The 23,043-nt window shown below is 51.2% G+C and overlaps 1 protein-coding gene across 1 annotated transcript in view; it reads left to right on the forward strand.

The window, feature by feature from the left end:
- The window catches only part of dmc1 (DNA meiotic recombinase 1), a 179,493-nt gene that overhangs the window by 31,714 nt on the left and 124,736 nt on the right, over positions 1–23,043 (forward strand). Inside the window, exon 2 of the mRNA XM_072492545.1 lies at positions 22,608–22,652. Within this exon, the coding sequence (XP_072348646.1) occupies positions 22,608–22,652 (45 nt within the window). The remainder of the gene's footprint in view (positions 1–22,607; positions 22,653–23,043) is intronic.

Consider the following 23,043-nt stretch of genomic DNA (forward strand, 5'->3'; position numbering starts at 1 on the left):
AGAACGGATAAAGTTTGCACTAAGGGGTTCGGCTCAAGGGTTCACCAGGAGGTGGCAACCGTTCATTGACTACCTCGCAGAACGATAAAGGAAATGGGAAGGTAACAGCAGCAACCCAGGGGGGAGGGGGAGGGGAGGGGGAGGGGGGGGTCCTCAGGGGTGTTTTTGTATAGATATTTGTACTAGGTTATGTATAATGGATTGTTTGATTTTATTTTTGGAGAGTTATTATTTTTGTTATGGCAGTTGCCATTTAGTTTATATATTATTTATTTATTTGTTAAAACGGCCACTGTTATTTATATTGTTTTATTGTTGTAAAAAGGAAAACCTTTGTATTGTTTTGTTTGGCCGAAAAATTTGAATAAAATATATTTTTTAATTTTTAAAAAATTTTTTGTCAATCATGTCACACATGTCAAGTGATAGGGAAACCTCAAGCAGTGATAAAGCCAGCATCCTTCATACCCATTCCAGCATTTGAGGAATGCTTCCTAAAATGAAAAGTGGGAATCAATATCTTTTGACTATAATGGATGTGTCTACTAGGTTTCCAGAGGCCATTCCAGTACGTAATATTCCAGCTAAAAAGATTGTGGAGGAATTACTTAAATTCTTTACTAGATATGGACTACCCACAGAAATACAATCGGATCAAGGATCAAATTTTACTTCAAGGTTATTCAAAGAGGTTATGGATAGCTTAGGAATAAAACAATTTAAATCAACTGCGTACCATCCAGAAACGCAGGGAGCGTTAGAAAGGTGGCATCAGACATTAAAACAATGTTGAGGGCTTATTGTCAAGATTATCCAGAGGATTGGGATAATGGAATTCCATTCGTACTGTTTGCAATTAGGGATGCACCTAATGAATCAACCAAATTTAGTTCTTTTGAACTAATCTTTGGTCATGAGGTAAGAGGAGCACTTAAATTGATTAAGAAAAAATTGGTGAGTGAGAAATCGGAAATTACATTATTGGATTACGTGTCAAATTTTAGGGAACGATTAAATAGAGCAGGTGAATTGGGTAGACAGTATTTGAAAGTTTCACAAAATGTGATGAAACGGGTAGTGGACAAGAAATCCAAAGTTCGTAGTTTTGCCAGTGGAGATAACGTTTTAGTATTGTTACCAGTGGTAGGTGAACCTTTAAAAGCTAGGTTTTGTTGACCTTATCAGATTGAAAGGAAATGAAATGAGGTGAATAATGTGGTAAAAACGCCGGATAGAAGCAAATCTCATCAAGTGAAGGAGAGAGAAAGGAGAAGGTTTTAATGATTCTAACTCAAAGTGGCGAACCAAATCCAGATGACTGTGAATTTGACATACCTCAAATTAAATTGGAAAATTAGGATGTTCTTAAAAATTGGGATAAATTGTTGAGTTGCCTTCCAGAGGAAAAACGGACTGGCCTGAAAGAGTTAATGATATCACATGGGCAAGTTTGTAGAGATAAATTGGGAAGTACTAAAATGGTTGTACATGATGTAGATGTGGGAAATGCTGTTCCAATCAAACAACATCCATATAGACTTAATCCTTTAAAATTGGCACAGGTTAACAAAGAGATTGAGAGTATGCTTAAAAATGTCATACGTGGGTTGCAGCCAATGGAGCTCACCCATAGTGATGGCACCAAAACCAGACAGTACCTAACGGTTGTGTGTGGACTATAGAAAGGGAAATGCAGTTACAAGAACGGACTCTTATCCTATCCCACATTTGGAGGATTGCATTGAGAAAGTGGGCCAATCAGCTTTTATTTCTAAACTGGATTTACTTAAAGGTTACTGACAGGTACCTTTATCCGAAAGGGCGAAGGAGATTTCAGCTTTTGTGACTCCAGATCGTATATATCAATTCAAAGTTATGCCATTTGGCATGAAAAATGCCCCAGCCACATTTCAACGGTTAACTAACAAAGTTGTTTCAGGATTACCCAATTGTGCGGTATACATCGGCGATCTGGTCATTTTCAGCCAGACATGGACAGGACATTTAAAATATCTGATGGAGTTATTCGATCGACTTCAGGAGGGTTTGGTGATAAACCTAGCCAAAAGTGAATTTGTAAAAGCCCACGCCACTTACCTTGAGGAGTTTCCGATACCCTCAAGGCGAAGGGAAATAATGCGATGTCTTTGCATGAGTGGATTTGATCGAACATTTATGCAAACGTTTTGTAGTGTGATAGCTCCACTGATAGACTTGCTGAAGAAACATCGAAAATTTCAGTGGGCAGCGGAGTTTCAACAGGCATTTGACTGCCTGAAAGCTTTGATAACCCATGCTCATGTGTTGGAGAATTACAAGGGACTCTGTGATCAGATTGAACTAAAGTATCTGACTTTAAAGAGAAATGCCGAGGCGTAGAGAAATGGACGGATCGTGCAGAGACTTTCTTATTCAAAGAGACTGTCAATCGAGAAGGATTTCAGTTGGAGGAAGAAGAAAAAAAAAGGACTATATTATTGTACCTGTTTGCGTGTGTTCTTTTTTAAACAAAAAAGTATATTTACTGTGTGCATTTCTTAAAGGATAGTGAAAAGGTGAAAAATGAAACCATCTTGAAGTTGATGGAGTTTTTTTCCTGGGGGGAGGTGTCATGTGAGAGTACCTTTAAGAAATGGGTGTTTATAAATGGGTGTGTATATAAATATCTGTAATGAGAGTACCTTTAAGAAATTGGTGTTTATTACTGCAGTGATGTCAGAAAGTGGGTGGAGCTGCGCTGTCTGTCAGCTTTTTACTTTTGTTTTAGGCTGTTTGCTGCAGGGTGTGTTTTAGTTTCGTTTTCAGTGCTGGCGCTGAAGCCAGACAGAGCAGGTGTACTGTTGATCTCTCTGCCATGAAAAGACTATCCCTTGATCATTTGGTGAATTCAGAATTATAAATGTTCTCAGTAGTGAATGTCTTTGTGCTTCTGTTGAAAGGTTTTCTTCTGTCTTCTGGAGGGTGTTTGGGAAGTTATTAAGCATTACTTGGTGTTGTATTATTTTGGGGTTGTATTTGAATTAATGGTTGCTCAGATGTTCACTGTATGTTTCAAAAAGGTTAACTTGAGTTCATAGAATAAACATTGTTTTGCTTTAAAAAATACTTTTCCATTTTTGCTGTACCACACCTGTAGAGTGGGCCATGTGCTCCCCATATCACAATCTATTAAAAGTTGTGGGTCAGGTGAACTCCATGATACACTTTGGGGTTCTCTAAACCCTGGCCCATAACAAGATGGAAATAGGGAGAAAACACTCCACAGGTTGGAGTCATACCTGGCATAAAGGAAGATGGTTGTGATGGGTGGAGGTCAATCATCTCAGCACACGGCTGCCACTGTCCATCGGTGATGGAGGAAATTGAATGTTTGTGGAAGGGGTAGCAATCAAGCGGTCTGCTTTGTCTTGAATGGTGTCAAGCTTCTTGAGTGTTGGAGCTGCACCTGTCCAGGCAAACGGAGAGTATCCCATTAAACCCTGACTGGTGCCTTGTAGATAGTGAACAGGATTCGGGAGGCAGGAGCTGAGTTATTGGTTGCTGCGGGATTTCTTTCATTTGCCCTGCTCTGGTAGCTACAGTATTTGTGTGGCTAGTCCAGTGCAGTTTCTGGCCATTGGTAACCCCAGGACGTTGATGACCCCTTCCATTACTTTACTGATGATTGAGAGTAGACAGATTGGGTGATAATTAGCCTGGTTGGATTTGTCCTGTGTATTGTGCAATTTGCTACATTTCTGGGTAGATGCCAGTGTTGAACCTGTACTGGAGCAGCTTGGTTAGGGGCGCAGCAAATTCTGGGCACAAGTCTTCAGTACTATTGCTGGAATATTGGCAGAGTCCATTGCTTTTGCAATATCCCGTGCCTTCAACTGTTTATTGGTATCACGTGGAGTGAATCAAATTGGCTGAAGGCTCACATCTGTGATGCGGGGGACCTTGGGAGAAAGCCAAGATTGATCATCCAATCACCATTCCTGGCTGAAGATTGTTGCAAATGCCTTATCTTTTCCACTAATGTGCTGAGCTCTTCCATCGCTGAGGATGGGGATATTTGAAGTGGGTTGTTTAATTGTCCACCACCAATCACAACTAGATGTGGCAGGACTGCAGGGGGTTTAGATCTGTTCCGTTGGTTGTGGGATTGCCTTGCTCTGTCTATTACTTGCTGCTTATGCTGTTTGGCATGCATGTAGTTCTGTTTTATAGCTTCACCAGGTTGACATCTCATTTTTAGGCATGCTTGGTGCTGCCCCTGGCATGCTCTCCTGCACTCTTTTTTTACGAACATTTTATTAAGGCATTTATAGTTTTATAACAATAAAAGATACAAATACAAAATGTAAACATAGCTCAGTTCATAACACATCTCTCCATCTCCAACTGTTCCTGCCTAATCTAGACATAAAATAGCCTAACTCCCCCATTAACCCTTGCACCCTAACCCCCCCTTATTGAATCTGCTGACAGTTTAGTTTTCGCCGAAGAAGTCGATAAACAGCTGCCACCTCCGAACGAACCCTAACATTGATCCTCTCAGGGCGAACTTAATTTTTTCAAGTCTGAGAAACCCAGCCATGTCGCTAACCCATACCCCTGATTTCGGGGGCTTCGAGTCTCTCCACCTTAGTAACATCCGTTTCCGGTCTACCAAGGAGGCAAAGGCCAAAACGTCAGCCTCTCTTGCCCCCTAGACTTCCGGGTTTTCCAACACTCCAAAAATCGCCACCTCTGGACTCGGCGCCACCCTCGCTTTTAGTACTGTGGACACGACATCCTCAAATCCCTGCCAGAATCCCATAAGCTTCGGGCATGCCCAAAACATGTGGACATGGTTTGCAGGCACTCCTGCACACCTCACGCACCTGTCCTCCACCACAAAAAACCTGCTCATCAGGGCCACCATCATGTGTGCCCGGTGAACCACCTTGAATTATTTTTTTAATAAAAATAATTTTTATTAAAGGTTTTCATAAAATATCAATAACAAAATGAGAAAGAAAAAAGAACCCAACAGGGGTAAGTACAAAACACAATCTAAAAAAGCAACCCCCCAAACCCCTCCCCCCTACCTAAATAATAAATTAACATTAACACCCCGACTTAAGACAACAGGTGTATACACCCCCTCAGACCATTCCAGTGTAAATAAAATAAACAAAAATAAAGTAAACCACCCCCCCCCCCCACCCCCCGAGCTGCTGCTGCCATTGACCAATGTCTAGCGTTCTGCCAGAAAGTCTAAGAACAGTTGCCACCGCCTAAAGAACCCTTGTACCGACCCTCTCAAGGCGAATTTCACCCTCTCCAATTTAATGAACCCTGCCATATTGCTGATCCAGGATTCCACACTTGGGGGCCTCGTATCTTTCCACTGAAGGAGAATCCTCCGCCGGGCTACCAGGGATGCAAAGGCCAGAATTCCAGCCTCTTTCGCCTCCTGCACTCCCGGCTCCTCTGCCACCCCAAATATTGCGAGCCCCCAGCCCGGTTTGACCCTGGATCCTACCACCCTCGACACCGTCCTCGCTTACGCCCTTCCAAAATTCCTCCAGCGCTGGGCATGCCCAGAACATATGGGTGTGATTTGCTGGGCTCCCTGAGCACCTAACACACCTGTCCTCATCCCCAAAGAACCTGCTCATCCTTGTCCCGGTCATGTGTGCCCTGTGCAGCACCTTAAACTGTATGAGGCTGAGCCTCGCGCATGAAGAGGAAGAGTTCACCCTCCCTAGGGCATCTGCCCACGTCCCCTCTTCGATCTCCTCTCCCAACTCCTCCTCCCACTTACCTTTCAACTCCACCACCGAGGCCTCCTCCTCCTCCTGCATCACCTGGTAAGTTTCCGAGATCTTCCCCAATCCCACCCACCCCCCCGAGAGCACCCTGTCCTGTACTGTGTGTGGCAGTAGCCGTGGGAATTCCACCACCTGCCGTCTGGCAAACGCCCTTACCTGTAAGTACCTGAAGGTGTTCCCCGGGGGGAGCCCGTACTTCTCCTCCAGCTCACCCAAGCTCGCGAACTTCCCGTCCACAAACACGTCCCCTAACTTTCGTATGCCTGCCCTGTGCCACCCTGAAAACCCTCCACCTGTTCTTCCTGGGGCGAACTGGTGGTTCCCCCGTAATGGGGTCCACGCCGAGGCCCAAACTTCCCCCCTATGCCGCCTCCACTGCCCCCAAATTTTGAGGGCCACCACCGGTCTCGTAGTATACCTCCTTGGAGGGAGCGGCAGCGGCGCAGTTGCCAGCGCCCCCAGACTCGTACCCACACAGGACGCCGTCTCCAGCCTCTTCCATGCAGCCCCTTCCCCCTCCATCACCCACTTGCGCACCATTGTCGCATTGGCGGCCCAGTAGTACCCACAGAGGTAGGGCAGCGCCAGCCCCCCCCCTATCTCTACTCCGCTCCAGGAACACCCTTCTCACCCTCGGAGTCCCTCGCGCCCACACAAACGCCATTATACTCCTGTTAACCCGCCTGAAAAAAGCCTTCGGGATAAACACGGGGAGGCACTGGAACAGGAACAAAAACCTTGGGAGCACCGTCATTTTGATTGACTGCACCCTACCCGCCAGGGACAGCGGCAACGCGTCCCACCTCTTGAACGCCTCCTCCATTTGCTCCACCAGCCTTGTAAAGTTAAGCCTATGCAGGGCCCCCCAGCTCCTGGCCACCTGGACCCCCAAATATCTGAAACTCCTCTCCACCCTGTGGTAGTATGCATTAGGGGTCATGTGGGACTGTGAAGCCATGATGTCATTGGCTGACAGATCCCGGGTCCTGGTTGGACGTTGACCTCTAGCTCCGCCCTGAAGGCGGAGTATAAGTACCTGGAGCCCTCCCCCGCAGGTAGTCTACTACTGAACTGCGGGGGAAACAGTCACGCTTAATAAAGCCTCATCGACTTCACTCTATTCGTCTCTCGGAGTCTTTGTGCGCTACACACCCTTTTTAGTGGGAGCTCGCCAATCCCCCTCTCCTGGTCCCCTAGCTGAACTACGAACAGCTCGCTCTTCCCCATATTGAGCTTGTACCCCGAAAAGTCCCCAAATTCCCTAAGCATCCTCATTACCTCTGGCATTCCTCCCACCGGGTCCGCCACATACAGCAGCAGATCGTCCGCATAAAGCGACAACCTGTGCTCCTCCCCACCCCGCACCAACCCCCTCCAGTTCCTCGACTCTCTCAGTGCCATAGCCAGGGGTTCAATCGCCAGTGCAAAGAGCAGGGGGGACAGGGGACACCCCTGTCTCGTCCCTCGGTGCAACCGAATGTACTCGGACCTCCTCCTATTTGTGGCCACACTCGCCATCGGGACCTCGTACAACAGCCTAACCCACCTGACAAACCCCTCCCCAAACTCTTCAGCACCTCCCACAGGTACCCCCACTCTACCCTATCGAAGGCTTTCTCAGCGTCCATCGCCACCACTATCTCCGCCTCCCCCTCCCTCGCCGGCATCATGATAACGTTCAAAAGCCTCCGCACATTCGCGTTCAACTGTCTCCCCTTCACAAACCCCGTCTGGTCTTCATGGATGATCTGCGGCACGCAATCCTCAATCCTCATGGCTAAGACCTTCGCCAGCACCTTGGCATCTACATTTAGCAAGGAAATCGGTCTGTAAGACCCACATTGCAGGGGATCCTTGTCCCGCTTCAGGATCAAGGAGATCAGTGCCCGGGACATCGTCGGGGGTAAAGCCCCCCCCCTCCCTTGCCTCATTAAAGGTCCTAACTAACTGCGGGCCCAACAGGTCCATATATTTTTTATAGAACTCGACCGGGAAACCTTCCGGCCCCGGTGCCTTCGCCGCCTGCATGCTTCCTATCCCTTTAATCAGCTCCTCCAGCCCAATCGGGGCCCTCAGTCCCGCCACCAGTCCCTCTTCCACCTTTGGAAGCCTCAATTGGTCCAAGAAACGGCCCATCCCTCCCTCCTCCCGTGGGGGCTCGGATCGGTACAATTCCTCGTAAAAGTCCCTGAAGACCCCATTGATGCCAACCCCACTCCGCACCACGCTCCCTCCCCTGTCCTTAACTCCCCCGATCTCCCTAGCTGCGTCCCGCTTCCGAAGCTGATGCGCCAGCATTCGGCTTGCCTTTTCCCCATACTCGTAGACCGCCCCCTGGGCCTTCCTCCACTGCACCTCCGCCTTCCTGGTGGTCACCAGGTCGAATTCGGCCTGGAGGCTGCGCCGCTTCCTCAACAATCCTTCCCCAGGTTCTTCCGCATACCTCCTGTCTACCCTCACCATCTCCCCCACCAGCCTCTCCCTCTCCCCCCGCTCCCTCCGCTCATTGTGGGCCCTGATGGAGATCAGCTCTCCCCTCACCACCGCCTTCAGTGCCTCCCATACCATCCCCACTCGGACCTCCCCGTTGTCGTTGGTCTCCAAGTACCTCTCTATACTTCCTCGGACCTGCTCGCTCACCTCCTCGTCCGCCAACAGCCCCACCTCCAAGTGCCACAGCGGGCGCTGGTCCCTCTCCTCCCCCATCTCCAAGTCCACCCAATGCGGGGCGTGGTCTGAAATGGCTATTGCTGAATACTCGGTATCCTCTACTCTCGCTATCAGCTCCCTACTCAAAATGAAAAAGTCGATTCGAGAATAAGCCTTATGGACATGTGAGAAGAATGAAAATTCCCTAGCCCCCGGCCTTGCAAATCTCCAAGGGTCCACCCCTCCCATTTGGTCCATAAATCCCCTCAATACTCTAGCCGCCGCCGGCTTCCTACCCGTCCTCGACCTGGAGCGATCCAGTGCAGGATCCAACACCGTGTTAAAGTCTCCCCCCATTATCAGGCCCCCCACTTCCAAGTCTGGGATCCGACCCAACATACGCCACATAAAACCCGCATCGTCCCAGTTCGGAGCATACACATTGACCAGTGCCACCCTCTCTCCCTGCAACTTACCATTATGTACCTACCGCCATTATCTGCCACAGTGCTCGACGCCTCAAATAACACCTTCTTTCCCACCAAGATCGCCACCCCTCGATTTTTGGCATCTAGCCCCGAGTGAAACACCTGACCTACCCACCCTTTCCTCAGTCTTACCTGGTCTGCCACCTTCAGGTGTGTCTCCTGGAGCATAACCACATCCGCCTTGAGCCCCTTCAGGTGCGCGAACACGCGGGTCCGCTTAACCGGTCCATTCAGTCCCCTTACATTCCAGGTTATCAGCCGGATTAGGGGGCTACCCGCCCCCCTCTCCCGCCGACTAGCCATGACCCCTCCTCGGCCAGCCACGCGCCCGCACCCCACACCCGGCCCGTTCCCCACAGCGGCATACCCCCGTCTCTCTCTCTCTCCCCCCCCCCCCCCGGCTAGGACCCATCCAGGCTGGTTTACTAACCACCTTGAATTATTTTAGGCTGAGCCTGGCACATGATGAGGACATGTTGAGTCTGCTCAGAGCATCCTCCCACAGGCCCACCTCTAACTTCTTATCCAGCTCATCTTCCCATTTACGTTTTATCTCACCTATCTGGGTTTTCTCCCACTCCATAAGTTCTTTATAGATTTCCAATACCTTCCCCTCCCCCACCCCCATTCTAGCTTATCCTGTATCCCCTGCAGCGGTAGAAGCGGAAGGTTGAAACCAGCCTTCGCACAAAATCCCTTCCCTGCAGATAACGAAACCCATTCACTCCCGGCAATTCAAACTCATCTTCCAAATAGAGAAAGCTCCAATCAATAAACAGATCCCCCAGCCTCTCAATCACTGCTCGCAGCCACCTCCGAAACCCCTCAACTATCCTCCCAGGGACAAACTGGTGATTACTATAAATTGGAGCCCACACCGATGCTCCCTCCAATCCCATATGATTCTGCTACTGCCCCCAGACTCTCAGGGCCATCACTACTACTGGGCTTGTGGAGTACCGGGCCGGCGGAAACGGCAGAGCAGCCGTTACCAATGCCCCCAAACCTGTGCCCTTACACAAGGCCGCCTCCACCTACTCCCACATCGACCCCTCCCCACTACCCACTTCCTAATCATGGCTATATTTGCCGCCCAGTAGTAGTTCCTAAAGTTCGGCAGTGCCAGCCCTGCACCCCCCCCCCCTCCCTCCCAGCTCCACTCCAACAGTACTTTCTTTACTCACGGGGTTTTACCTGCCCACACAAACCCAGATATCACCCTAATCACCCGCTTAAAAAGGGCCTTTAATATAAAAATAGGGAGGCACTTGAAAGCAAACAAAAATCTCGGGAGCACCGTCATTTTTACGATATGTACCCTTCCCGCCAGTGATAATGGGTGCATGTCCCACCTCTGAAAGTCCTCCTTCATTTGTTCAACTGAATGGGCCAGATTTAATTGATGTAGCTGCTCCCAACCCTGTGCCACCTGAATACCCAAGTAGCAAAAACTCCCTACCACCACTTTAAACAGCAACTCCCCCAGTCTCCTCTCCTGCCTCCTCGCCTGGATCGCAAAAACCTTGCTTTTACCCATTTCAATTTGTACCCCGTGTGGTGAACGTATTGCTCCTGCAAGTCACCACTGTATTGTACTGTACTATGTTGGTGCCCCTGTGGGCTCCGCCCCCTCGGGGGTGGTATATAAACCTGCAGCCTGGAGGCGGCACTCAGTACAGAGCAGTCACAGGCAGGCACAGATCTAGCTTATTAAAACCACTGTTCACTTCTACTAATCGGCTCATAGAATTTACAGTGCAGAAGGAGGCCATTTGGCCCATCGAGTCTGCACCGGCTCTTGGAAAGAGCACCCTATCCAAGCTCATACCTCCACACCATCCCCATAATCCCACCCAACACTAAGGGCAATTTTGGACATTAAGGGAAATTTAGCATGGCCAATCCACCTAACCTGCACATCTTTGGACTGTGGGAGGAAACCGGAGCCCCGGAGGAAACCCACGCACACACGGAGACAATGTGCAGACTCCGCACAGACAGTGACCCAAGCCGGGAATCGAACCTGGGACCCTGGAGCTGCGTAGCAATTGTGCTAACCACTACGCTACCGTGCTGTCTCGTGTGAATTGATGGTCGCATCAATTTAATAAGCTAAGATATCGCAATGGAAGCTGCCCTTAAACCTGATCGACTGGAACTCGACCCATAGGCAGCTGAAGTCAAAGGAATCTTCTCACATTGGCTCCGCTGCTTTGAGGCCTACCTCGCCTCCTCCTCCTTGCCCGCCATCACCGAGGCACACAAGCTGAGTCTCCTCAACACCTGGGTGAGCCACAGAATCTTTTTACTAATCAAGGACGCGACCACGCAATGAGGACGATATACAGGGCCTGGTGGTGAAGACGGAGATACAGGAGGCACATCAGAAACGATGTGTGGAGAGGTTGGAGGCACTGGAAAACAACGCAAGGAGGAACAACCTGAGGATTCTTGGTCTTCCTGAAGGTGTGGAGGGGGCGGACGTCGGGGCATATGTGAGCACGATGTTGCACTCGTTAATGGGAGCGGAGGCCCCGACGGGTCCGTTGGAGGTGGAGGGAGCGTACCGAGTTATGGTGCGAGGATGGAGAGCAGGAGAAACTCCCAGAGCCATAGTGGTGAGATTCCTCCGTTTTAAGGATAGAGAAATGGTCCTTAGATGGGCGAAGAAAACTCGGTGCAGTAAATGGGAGAACGCGGTGATCCGCGTTTATCAAGACTGGAGTGCGGAGGTGGCGAGAAGGAGGGCGAGCTTTAATCGGGCCAAGGCGGTGCTTCATAAAAGGAAGATAAAATTTGGAATGCTGCAACCGGCAAGACTGTGGGTCACATATCAAGGGAGGCACCACTACTTTGAGACGGCGGATGAAGCGTGGACTTTTATTGTAGAAGAAAAACTGGAATGAGTGGACTATTAAAAAGAACGTTTGGACAAAGTGGTGGGGCGAATGTGGGGGGCGAAGAGGGGTTTTATGTTCTAATCCTGCGGTATGGTAACTTTTCTCTCTCCCACAGGTGGTGATGGGGGGAGGTGGGGAGGGAGAGGAGATGGGGCGTTGGCCATGGGGGGCGGGGCCAAGGGAGAAGCGCGGGCTTGGTTCCCGCGCTATGATAATTATGGCGGGAATAGAGAAGCAGGAAGGAGGGGGCGTCGCACGGTGCGAGCTGTGGTCACGGCGGGAAGCCGAGGTCAGCCAGAGTTTGCTGACTTCTGGGAGCAACATGGGGGGAGTAATTACGCTAGCGGGGGGTCTAGCGGGGGGGGTGGGAGGGGGGAATTACTGGGTTGCTGCTGCTGGGGAAAGGGGGGAGTGGGTATGGGAGAGGATGGGCGGGGGGGCACCGCCTGGGGGAGATACAGCTGCGTGGGAACTGGGTGAGAAGCTGGAAAAAGATGATGGCTAATCGGCAAGGGGGGGGGGGGGGTGGGAAGCCCCCCAACTCGGCTGATCACGTGGAACGTGAGAGGGCTCAACGGGCCGATAAAGAGGGCACGGGTATTCGCACACCTTAAGAAACTTAAAGCAGATGTGGTTATGTTACAGGAAACGCACCTGAAACTGATAGACCAGGTTAGGCTGCGCAAAGGATGGGTGGGGCAGGTGTTCCATTCGGGGCTGGATGCGAAAAACAGGGGGGTGGCTATATTAGTGGGGAAGCGGGTAATGTTCGAGGCAAAGACTATAGTGGCGGATAACGGGGGCAGATACGTGATGGTGAGTGGCAAACTACAGGGAGAGATGGTGGTTTTGGTAAACGTGTATGCCCCGAACTGGGATGATGCCAATTTTATGAGGCGAATGCTAGGACGCATTCCGGACCTAGAGACGGGAAAGCTGATAATGGGGGGAGACTTTAACACGGTGTTGGAACCAGGGCTGGATAGGTCGAAGTCCAGGACTGGTAGGAGGCCGGCAGCAGCCAAGGTGCTTAAGGATTTTATGGAGCAGATGGGAGGTGTGGACCCGTGGAGATTCAGTAGACCTAGGAGTAAGGAGTTCTCGTTTTTCTCCTATGTCCGTAAAGTCTATTCGCGCATAGACTTTTTTGTGCTGGGTAGGGCATTGATCCCGAAGGTGAGGGGAACGGAATATACGGCTATAGCCATTTCGGATCATGCCCCACATTGGGTGGACTTGGAGATAGGGGAGGAAACAGGAGGGCGCCCACCCTGGAGAATGGACATGGGACTAATGGCGGATGAGGGGGTGTGTCTAAGGGTGAGGGGATGTATTGAAAAGTACTTGGAACTCAATGACAATGGGGAGGTCCAGGTGGGAGTGGTCTGGGAGGCGTTGAAGGCGGTGGTTAGGGGGGAGCTGATATCAATAAGGGCACATAAAGGGAAGCAGGAGAGTAAGGAACGGGAGCGGTTGCTGCAAGAACTTTTGAGGGTGGACAGACAATATGCGGAAGCACCGGAGGAGGGATTGTACAGGGAAAGGCAAAGGCTGCATGTGGAATTTGACTTGCTGACTACAGGCACTGCAGAGGCACAATGGAGGAAGGCGCAGGGTGTACAGTATGAATATGGGGAGAAGGCGAGCAGATTGCTGGCACACCAATTGAGGAAAAGGGGAGCAGCGAGGGAAATAGGGGGAGTGAGGGACGAGGAAGGAGAGATGGAGCGGGGAGCGGAGAGAGTGAATGAAGTGTTCAGGACATTTTATAAAAAATTATATGAAGCTCAACCCCCGGATGGGAGGGAGAGAATGATGGACTTTTTGGATCGGCTGGAAATTCCCAAGGTGAAAGAGCAGGAAAGGGTGGGACTGGGAGCACAGATCGAGGTAGAAGAAGTGGTGAAAGGAATTAGGAACATGCAGACGGGAAAGGCCCCGGGACCGGACCGATTCCCAGTTGAATTCTACAGAAAATATTTGGACTTGCTCGCCCCGGTACTGACGAGGACCTTTAACGAGGCAAAGGAAAGGGGACAACTGCCCCCGACTATGTCTGAAGCAACGATATCGCTTCTCTTAAAGAAGGAAAAGGACCCGCTACAATGCGGGTCCTACAGACCAATTTCCCTCCTAAATGTGGATGCCAAGGTCCTGGCCAAGGTAATGGCAATGAGAATAGAGGAATGTGTCCCGGGGCTGGTTCACGAGGACCAAACTGGGTTTGTGAAGGGGAGACAGCTGAACACGAATATACGGAGGCTGTTAGGGGTAATGATGATGGCCCCACCAGAGGGTGAAACGGAGATAGTAGTGGCGATGGACGCCGAGAAAGCATTTGATAGAGTGGAATGGGATTATTTGTGGGAGGTGTTGAGGAGATTTGGTTTTGGAGAGGGGTATGTTAGATGGGTGCAGCTATTGTATAGGGCCCCAGTGGCGAGTGTGGTCACGAATGGACGGGGATCGGCATATTTTCGGCTCCATAGAGGGACAAGGCAGGGATGTCCTCTGTCCCCATTACTGTTTGCACTGGCGATTGAGCCACTGGCGATAGCGCTGAGGGGTTCCAAGAGATGGAGGGGAGTACTTAGGGGAGGAGAAGAACACCGGGTATCTTTGTATGCGGATGATTTGCTACTATATGTGGCGGATCCGGCGGAGGGGATGCCAGAAATAATGCGGACACTTGGGGAGTTTGGGGATTTTTCAGGGTATAAATTGAACATGGGGAAGAGTGAGCTGTTTGTGGTGCATCCAGGGGAGCAGAGTAGAGAAATAGAGGACCTACCGTTGAGGAAGGTAACAAGAGACTTTCGTTACCTGGGGATCCAGATAGCTAAGAACTGGGGCACATTGCACAGGCTAAATTTAACGCGGTTGGTGGAACAGATGGAGGAAGATTTCAAGAGATGGGATATGGTAGCCCTGTCAATGGCAGGGAGGGTGCAGGCGGTTAAGATGGTGGTCCTCCCGAGATTCCTCTTTGTGTTTCAGTGCCTCCCGGTGGTGGTCACGAAGGCTTTTTTTAAAAGGATAGAAAAGAGTATCATGGGTTTTGTTTGGGCCGGGAAGACTCCGAGAGTGAGGAAGGGATTCTTACAGCGTAGTAGGGATAGGGGGGGGCTGGCACTACCGAGCCTAAGTGAGTACTATTGGGCCGCTAATATTTCAATGGTGAGTAAGTGGATGGGAGAGGAGGAGGGAGCAGCGTGGAAGAGATTAGAAAGGGCGTCCTGTAGGGGGACTAGCCTGCAGGCTATGGTGACAGCCCCATTGCCGTTCTCACCGAGGAACTACACCACAAGCCCGGTGGTGGTCGCTACACTGAAGATTTGGGGACAGTGGAGACGACATAGGGGAAAGACTGGAGCATTGGGGGGGTCCCCGATAAGAAACAACCATAGGTTTGCCCCGGGGGGAATGGATGGGGGATATGGAATGTGGCAAAGAGCAGGAATAACGCAACTGAAAGATCTATTTGTGGATGGGAAGTTCGCAAGTCTGGGAGCGCTGACCGAGAAATATGGGTTGCCCCAAGGGAATGCATTCAGGTATATGCAATTGAGGGCTTTTGCGAGGCAACAGGTGAGGGGATTTCCGCAGCTCCCGACACAAGAGGTGCAGGACAGAGTGATCTCAAAGAAATGGGTGGGGGATGGTAAGGTGTCAGATATATATAGGGAAATGAGGGACGAAGGGGAGACTATGGTGGATGAACTAAAAGGGAAATGGGAAGAAGAGCTAGGGGAGGAGATCGAGGAGGGGCTGTGGGCAGATGCCCTAAGCAGGGTAAACTCGTCGTCCTCGTGTGCCAGGCTAAGCCTGATTCAGTTTAAGGTATTACACAGGGCACATATGACTGGAACACGGCTCAGTAAATTTTTTGGGGTGGAGGATAGGTGTGCGAGGTGCTCGAGAAGCCCAGCGAACCATACCCATATGTTTTGGTCATGCCCGGCACTACAGGGGTTTTGGATGGGGGTGACAAAGGCGCTTTCAAAAGTAGTAGGAGTCCGGGTCGAACCAAGCTGGGGGTTGGCTATATTTGGGGTTGCACAAGAGCCGGGAGTGCAGGAGGCGAGAGAGGCCGATGTTTTGGCCTTTGCGTCCCTAGTAGCCCGGCGCAGGATATTGTTAATGTGGAAAGAAGCCAAGCCCCCGGGGGTGGAGACCTGGATAAATGACATGGCGGGGTACATAAAGCTAGAGCGGATTAAGTTCGTCCTAAGGGGGTCGGCTCAAGGGTTCACCAGGCGGTGGCAACCGTTCGTCGAATATCTTGCGGATAGATAGATGGGGGAAAAAGAAGGCAGCAGCAGCAGCCCAGGATTTGGGGGGGGGGGGGGGGGGGGGGATGGGGGGGGGGTGTAGCTTGTGACAAGGCAGTTGCCAATTAGGGCTAGTTTTCATTTTTGTTATTTAATATTTATTTATTTTTTGTTTATATAAAATAGGTCATTGTTATCTGTGTTGTTATAAGGTTGTGTAAAGGATGCACAATGTACTGTGTTGGTTGACCAAAAATTTTCAATAAAATATTTATAAAAAAAAAAAAAGGACGCGACCACGTATGCAGACGCGGTCGCGGTCCTGAAAAGATATTACGTGAGGCCGGTGAACGAAGTGTTCGCGCGGCATCTCCTCACCACACGTCGTCAATGCCCCGGGGAATCGCTGGAGGAATATCTACGCGACCTGAGGGTACTCGCTCGGAACTGTAACTACAAAGACATCATGGCCTCGCAGCACATGGAACTCGCCATCCGGGACGCCTATGTGGCTGGAGTCCGGTCTAGCTCTGTCAGACAGCGCCTGCTCGAAAAGGGCGCCTCGACCTAGAAGAGACAGTAAAACTATCCACCTCGTTAGGGGTAGCCTTCCAGAGCCTAAATGCTTTCCCCTCCGACCACGCGATTTCCTCGTGGGCGCCGGAGGCGCCGCCATCACCCGACCCGAGGGTGTCCCAGACCTGTGCCGCGCAGCTGCCCGCCCAACCCGGGGGGTCGTCTTGCTATTTCTGCGGTCAGAACCAGCACCCCAGGCAGCGTTGCCCAGCTCAGAACGCGACCTGCAGCGATTGCGGCAAGAAAGGACATTTTGCCAAAGTCTGCTTGGCCGACCCAAAGTTCCAAAATCGCAGCCCTGACTCACAGGCCCGCAGTGTGGCTGCGTGCCTGCCGGTAATGCCCCCTTCTGACGCGTCATCTGCCTCGTGCTATCCGTGGGGCCCCATCTTGGACTCATCTTTAACTCCATCCGACATGTGCGACTCATGGGGGCCCCATCTTGGACGCCATTTTCAGCACTGCCCGCCATGTGCGACTCTTGGGGGCCACCATCTTCAACGCCGCCCGACACGTGTGACTGACGGGGCCGCCATCTTTGCCACCATCTTGGGACCCCCTTGCTACTACCGACCACGCCGGCTACCCGCAGCTCGGCACGGTCACTCTCAACCAGTCACGGCCCAAGCACCTCAAGAACTCCATGATGACCGTCCGGGTCAATGGGCACGAAATGCCCTGTCTGTTTGACTCCGGGAGCACGAAGAGCTTCATCCATCTGGACACGGTAAGGCGCTGCTCCCTCCAGATTTCCCCCCACGTTTCGAACAATCTCCGGAACATATTCAGTGCAGATCCGGGAGTACTGTGTTGCGAACCTCGCGATACAGGGCGCCGAGTACGCCAATTTTCAACTCTATGTCCTTCCCCATCTCTGCGCTCCTCTCTTGTTAGGACTGGATTTCCAGTGCAACCTCAGAAGCCTGACCTGAAGTTCGGCGGACCCTTACCCCCTCTCACCGTATGTAGCCTCGCGACCCTTAAGGTCGCCCCTCCCTCGCTCTTCGCGAAACTCACCTCCAACTGTAAACCCGTTGCCACCAGGAGCAGGCGGTACAGTGCCCAGGACAGGACTTTTATCAAGTCGGAGATCCAGCGGCTCTTGAAGGAGGGGATCATCGAGGCCAGTAATAGCCCCTGGAGAGCCCAAGTGGTGGTCGTCAGGACTGGGGAAAAGAACCGGATGGTTGTAGGCTACAGCCAGACCATAAATCGGTACACGCAACTCGATGCGTACCCCCTTCCCCCCCATAGCTGGGTTAATCAGATTGCACACGACCAGGTTTTGTAAACGGTTGATCTGAATTCCGCATACCACCAGCTTCCGATCCGCCCGGAAGACCCCCACTACACTGCCTTTGAGGCAGACGGCCGCCTCTTCCACTACCTCAGGGTCCTCTTCGGCGTCACCAATGGGGTCTCGGTCTTCCAAAAAACGATGGACCGAATGGTTGACCAGCACGGGCTGCGGGCCATGTTCCCATACTTGGATAATGTCACCATCTGCGACCATGACGCTACCCTTCAGCAGTTCCTCCAAACCGCCCAATCCCTTAATCTCACCTACAACAAGGAGAAATGCGTTTTCCGCACAACCCGACTAGCCATCCTCGGCTATGTCGTGGAAAACGAAGTCCTAGGGCCCGACCCTGACCGCATGCGCCCCCTCCTGCAACTCCGCCTTCCCCACTGCCCCAAGCCCTGAAGAGATGCCTGGGGGTCTTCTCATATTATGCCCAGTGGGTCCCCAACTATGCGGACAAAGCCTGCCCACCTATCAAAGCCACCATCTTTCCCCTGACGACTGAGGCCCACCTGGCCTTCAGCCGCATCAAGGCAGACGTTACCAAGGCCGCAATGCACGCGGTGGACAAGTCCATCCCCTTCCAGGTGGAGAGCGATGCGTCAAGACGCCGCCCTAGCCGCTACCCTTAACCAGGCAGGCAGGCCCGTGGCCTTTTCCCGTACCCTCAACGCCGCCGAGATTCGACACTCCTCTGTCGAAAAAGAAGCTCAAGCCATTGTGGAAGCTGTGCGACATTGGAGGCACTACCTGGCCGGTAGGAGGTTCATCCTCGTCACCGACCAATGGTCAGTAGCTTTTATGATCAACAACACACAGCGGGGCAAGATCAAGAATGATAAGATCTTGAGATGGAGAATCGAACTCTCCACCTATAATTACGATATCGTGTATCGTCCTGGGAAGCTCATTGAGCCCCCAGATGCCCACATGCGCCAGTGTGCAAGATGACCGACTTCGGGCCATCCACAATGACCTCTGTCACCCGGGGGTCACCCGGCTTCTCCACTTCATGAAGGCCCGCAACCTGCCCTACTCCACCGAGGAGATCAGGGCCATGACCAGGGACTGCCAAGTCTGCGCGGAGTGCAAGCCGCACTTTTATCAGCCAGACAAGGCCCATCTGGTGAAGGCCTCCCGCCTCGTTGAGCGCCTCAGCGTCGATTTCAAAGGGCCCCTTCCCTCCACTGACTGCAACATGTACTTTCTCAACATCATTGACGAGTACTCCCGGTTCCCTTTCGCCGTCCCATATTCCGACGTGACCGCAGCCACTGTCATTAAGGCCCCTGTGCCTTCTTCACCCTGTTCGGTTCCCCCACTTACGTCCACCGTGACCGGGGCTCCTCTTCTATGACCGATGAGCTGCGTCAGTACCTGCTCGGTAAGGGCAATGCCTCGAGCAGGACTACCAGCTACAACCTCCGGGGAAACGGACAGCTGGAGAGACAGAACGCAACGGTTTGGAAGGCCGTCCTTCTGGCCCTACGGTCTAGAAGTCTCCCGGTTTCCCGCTGGCAGGAGGTCCTCCCCGACGCGCTCCACTCCATTCGAGCGCTCCTCTGCACAGCCACGAACGCGACCCGTCACGACCGTCTATTTGTCTTCCCCAGAAAATCCATCTCCGGGGTCTCGCTTCCGCCTGGCTGACAACGCCGGGGCCTGCCCTCCTCCGGAAGCACGTGAGGAGTCATAAGCCCGACCCCCTGGTTGAGAGGGTCCAGTTGCTACATGCCAACCCTCAGTGTGCCTACATGGCGCACCGCAACGGTCGACAGGATACAGTCTCCCTCCGGGATCTGGCACCCGCAGGTTCCCCCTCCCCCCCTACATTGCCTATCACCACCAACCGAATCCCTCACGGCGGGCTACCAGCTGCCCCCCTGGGGATCCTGAACCCCGCCCCTACATGGCCTACACCCCTCCTTCCCCCATCGCCGACACACCGTGATGAAGCTCCTGACGACACGCTCCTGGAGTCAACGAGTCTTAACACCCGTGCCCGCAGCGAAGCCGGAGCTGAGGCGATCACAGAGAACGATTATGGCTCCGGACAGACTCGATATGTGAGCTCACTTCACCCCCGCCGGACTTCAATTTTTAACATGGGGTGAATGTGGTGAACGCATTGCTACTGCAATTCACCACTGTATTGTACTGTACTATGTTGATGCCCCTGTGGGCTCCGCCTGTGGCTCCGCCCTCTCAGGGGTGGTATATAAACCTGCAGCCTGTAGGCGGCACTCAGTACAGAGCTGTCGCAGGCAGGCACAGATCTAGCTTATTAAAACCACTGTTCACTTCTACTAATCGTCTCGTGTGAATTGATGGTCGCATCACCCCGAAAACCAGCCAAATTCCCCTAAGATCCGCAAAATGTCCTCCTTCCACCCTAACGGGTCAGAAGTATATGAGTAGGTCTTCTGCATGTAACGAGACCCTGTGTTCCACCCCCTCCCCCCCCAACCCACCGGACTAGCCCTTTCCAGTCCTTTGACGCTCTCAGCGCCATTGCCAATGGCTCTATAGCCAAGGCAAACAACAGTGGGGCGAGGGGACATCCTTGCCTTGTCCCCCGATGCAGTCTAAAGTAGTCTGAACTCACCCGGTTCATCCGCACACTCGCCACCGGTGCCTGGTACAGCAACTGAATCCAGTCAATAAAGCCCTGCCCAAATCCAAATCGTCCCAGTCTCCTGCACTTTTCATTGTACCAGAATTGATAACCCTGGCTTGTTGTTAATAGTAGAATGGGGGCTATGTCAGGCCATGAGGTTACAGATTATGATTGAGTACAATTCTGCTGCTATTGATAGCCCACTGTGCCTCATGGATGCTCACTTTTGAGCTGCAAGATCTGCTTGAAGTCAAACCCCATTTAGCACAATTGAAGTGCCACACAACATAATGGAGGGAATGCTCAACGTGAAGACGTGAACACTTCATCTCTACAAGTACTGTGCAGTGGTCACTCCTCCCGATACTGTAATGGACAGATGCATCTGTGGTAGGCAGAGAATGAGTTCAAGTATATTTTTTCTTCTTTTTGGTTCCATCACCATCTGCAGCAGTCCCAGTCTAGCAGCAGCTATGTCCTTTAGGACTCAGCCAGCTCAGTCATTGGTGGTACTACCGAGCCACCCTTGGTGATGGACATTGAAGTCCTCCATCCAGAGTACATTCTGCACCCTTGTCACCCTCAGTGCTTCCTCCAAGTGGTGTGCAACATGGTGGAGTACTGATTCATCAGTTGAGGAGGAAATGATACGTGGTAATCAGCAGGAGGTTTCCTTGCCCATGTTTGACCTGAAACTTCATGGGGTCCAGAGTCAATGTTTGGAATTCCCAGGGCAACTTCCTCTCCACCACTGTTAGCTGGGTTTGTCGTTGGTGTTTCCTGTGCTTAGGTCGATGCCGGATGATCCATCAGGTTTTGTTCCTTTTTGTTTCATCTGTAGTGTTTGAATACAACTGAGTGGCTTACTAGACCATTTCAGGGTACATTTAAGAGTGAACCACATTACTGTCACATGTAGGTCAGACTAGGTAAGGATGGCAGATTTCCTTCCCTAAAGGACATTAGTGAAACAGATGGGGTTTTATGGCCATTGATGATGGGCGTCCTGAGACTTTTTAAGTCCAGATATTTAATTGAGTTTTCAAATTTCACCATCTGCTGTGGTGGGATTCGAACAAGGGTCCCCAGAGCCTTAGAATCATAGAATTTACAGTGTAGAAGGAGGCCACCCGGCCCACCGAGTCTGCACCGGCTCCTGTAAAGAGCACCCTACCCAAGGTCCACATCTCCACCCTATCCCCATAACCCAATAACCCCACCCAACACTAAGGGCAATTTTGGACACTAAGGGCAATTTATCATGGCCAATCCACCTAACCTGCACATCTTTGGACTGTGGGAGGAAACCGGAGCACCCAGAGGAAACCCACGCACACACGGGGAGGATGTGCAGACTCCACACAGACAGTGACCCAAGCCGGAATCGAACCTGAGACCCTGGAGCTGTGAAGCAATTGTGCTATCCACAATGCTACCGTGCTGCCCCTTACCTTGGGTCTCTGGACTACTAGTCAAGTGACAATACCACGGCCTCACCCTTAATTGCACAGGGATTTGGGCTGGGCCTATGCTTATTTAAAATATGCGCAAATAAGTCAAGCTTGAGGATTGAAAAAACAATATTGAAATTTGATGGTGAAACAAAATGGTGCTTAAGATTAATTGTGTCAAAGATTGTGATAGACTAAGAGGACATGAGTGGCAGGATGGATAGATAGTAGCAGGTGCTTTTCAATGTAGAGAAATGTAAAGTAATACAGTATGGGAATAAGGATAGGAAAATAAAATTGTAAGAGTTTAATTTTAGTACAGGAGCAGAAGCTGTGTGGATACACAGGTTAGTACTTGCCACAATTCAATGAAGATGTTACTTTCAGGTGAATATTTGGGTACTAAAACTATAATCTCCAGAAGGCAATATAACAGTACGAAGAGCCTTAATCCTTGCACATCAGAATTTTATCCCATAATTGATTATAATAGCAGCTAAGTTTGGTTTGGTGTAAATTTTAAACTCTCGGTGATTCTGGTTTTTTTCCTTTAGGAGTCCTTCTTCCAGGACATTGACCTCTTGCAGAAACACGGCATTGTAAGTAGAGTAACCTGAGACCATGTGAGTTTGAATCCTGGGTGTACCTGCCTTTTTCTCTAGTTAGTGACTTAGGCTCTTCATTGAGTCACAGTTAATGAACATCCCCACTCCTGACCTTATGATGGAGGGAAGGTCATTGTTGAAGCAGCTGAAGATGGGTGCACCTAGGACACAATCCTGATGAACGCTGCAGTGATGACCTGGGGATGAACTGTTTTGTGCTGGGGCGGCCTTTAAAAATGCCAGCCTGATCCTCAAGTGTCTTAAGTTGCTGGCAGGGTGGGTAAATGAGAAGCCATCCTGCCAGCGATACATCATGGGACCACACCTTTAAGGTTTTTCTTCAGCGTCCGAAACCATATGGTGGAGAAAGATACTGTTGCTGGTT

This window comes from Scyliorhinus torazame, chromosome 29 (genome assembly GCF_047496885.1).
Source record: "Scyliorhinus torazame isolate Kashiwa2021f chromosome 29, sScyTor2.1, whole genome shotgun sequence".
NCBI classification, from domain to species: domain Eukaryota; kingdom Metazoa; phylum Chordata; class Chondrichthyes; order Carcharhiniformes; family Scyliorhinidae; genus Scyliorhinus; species Scyliorhinus torazame.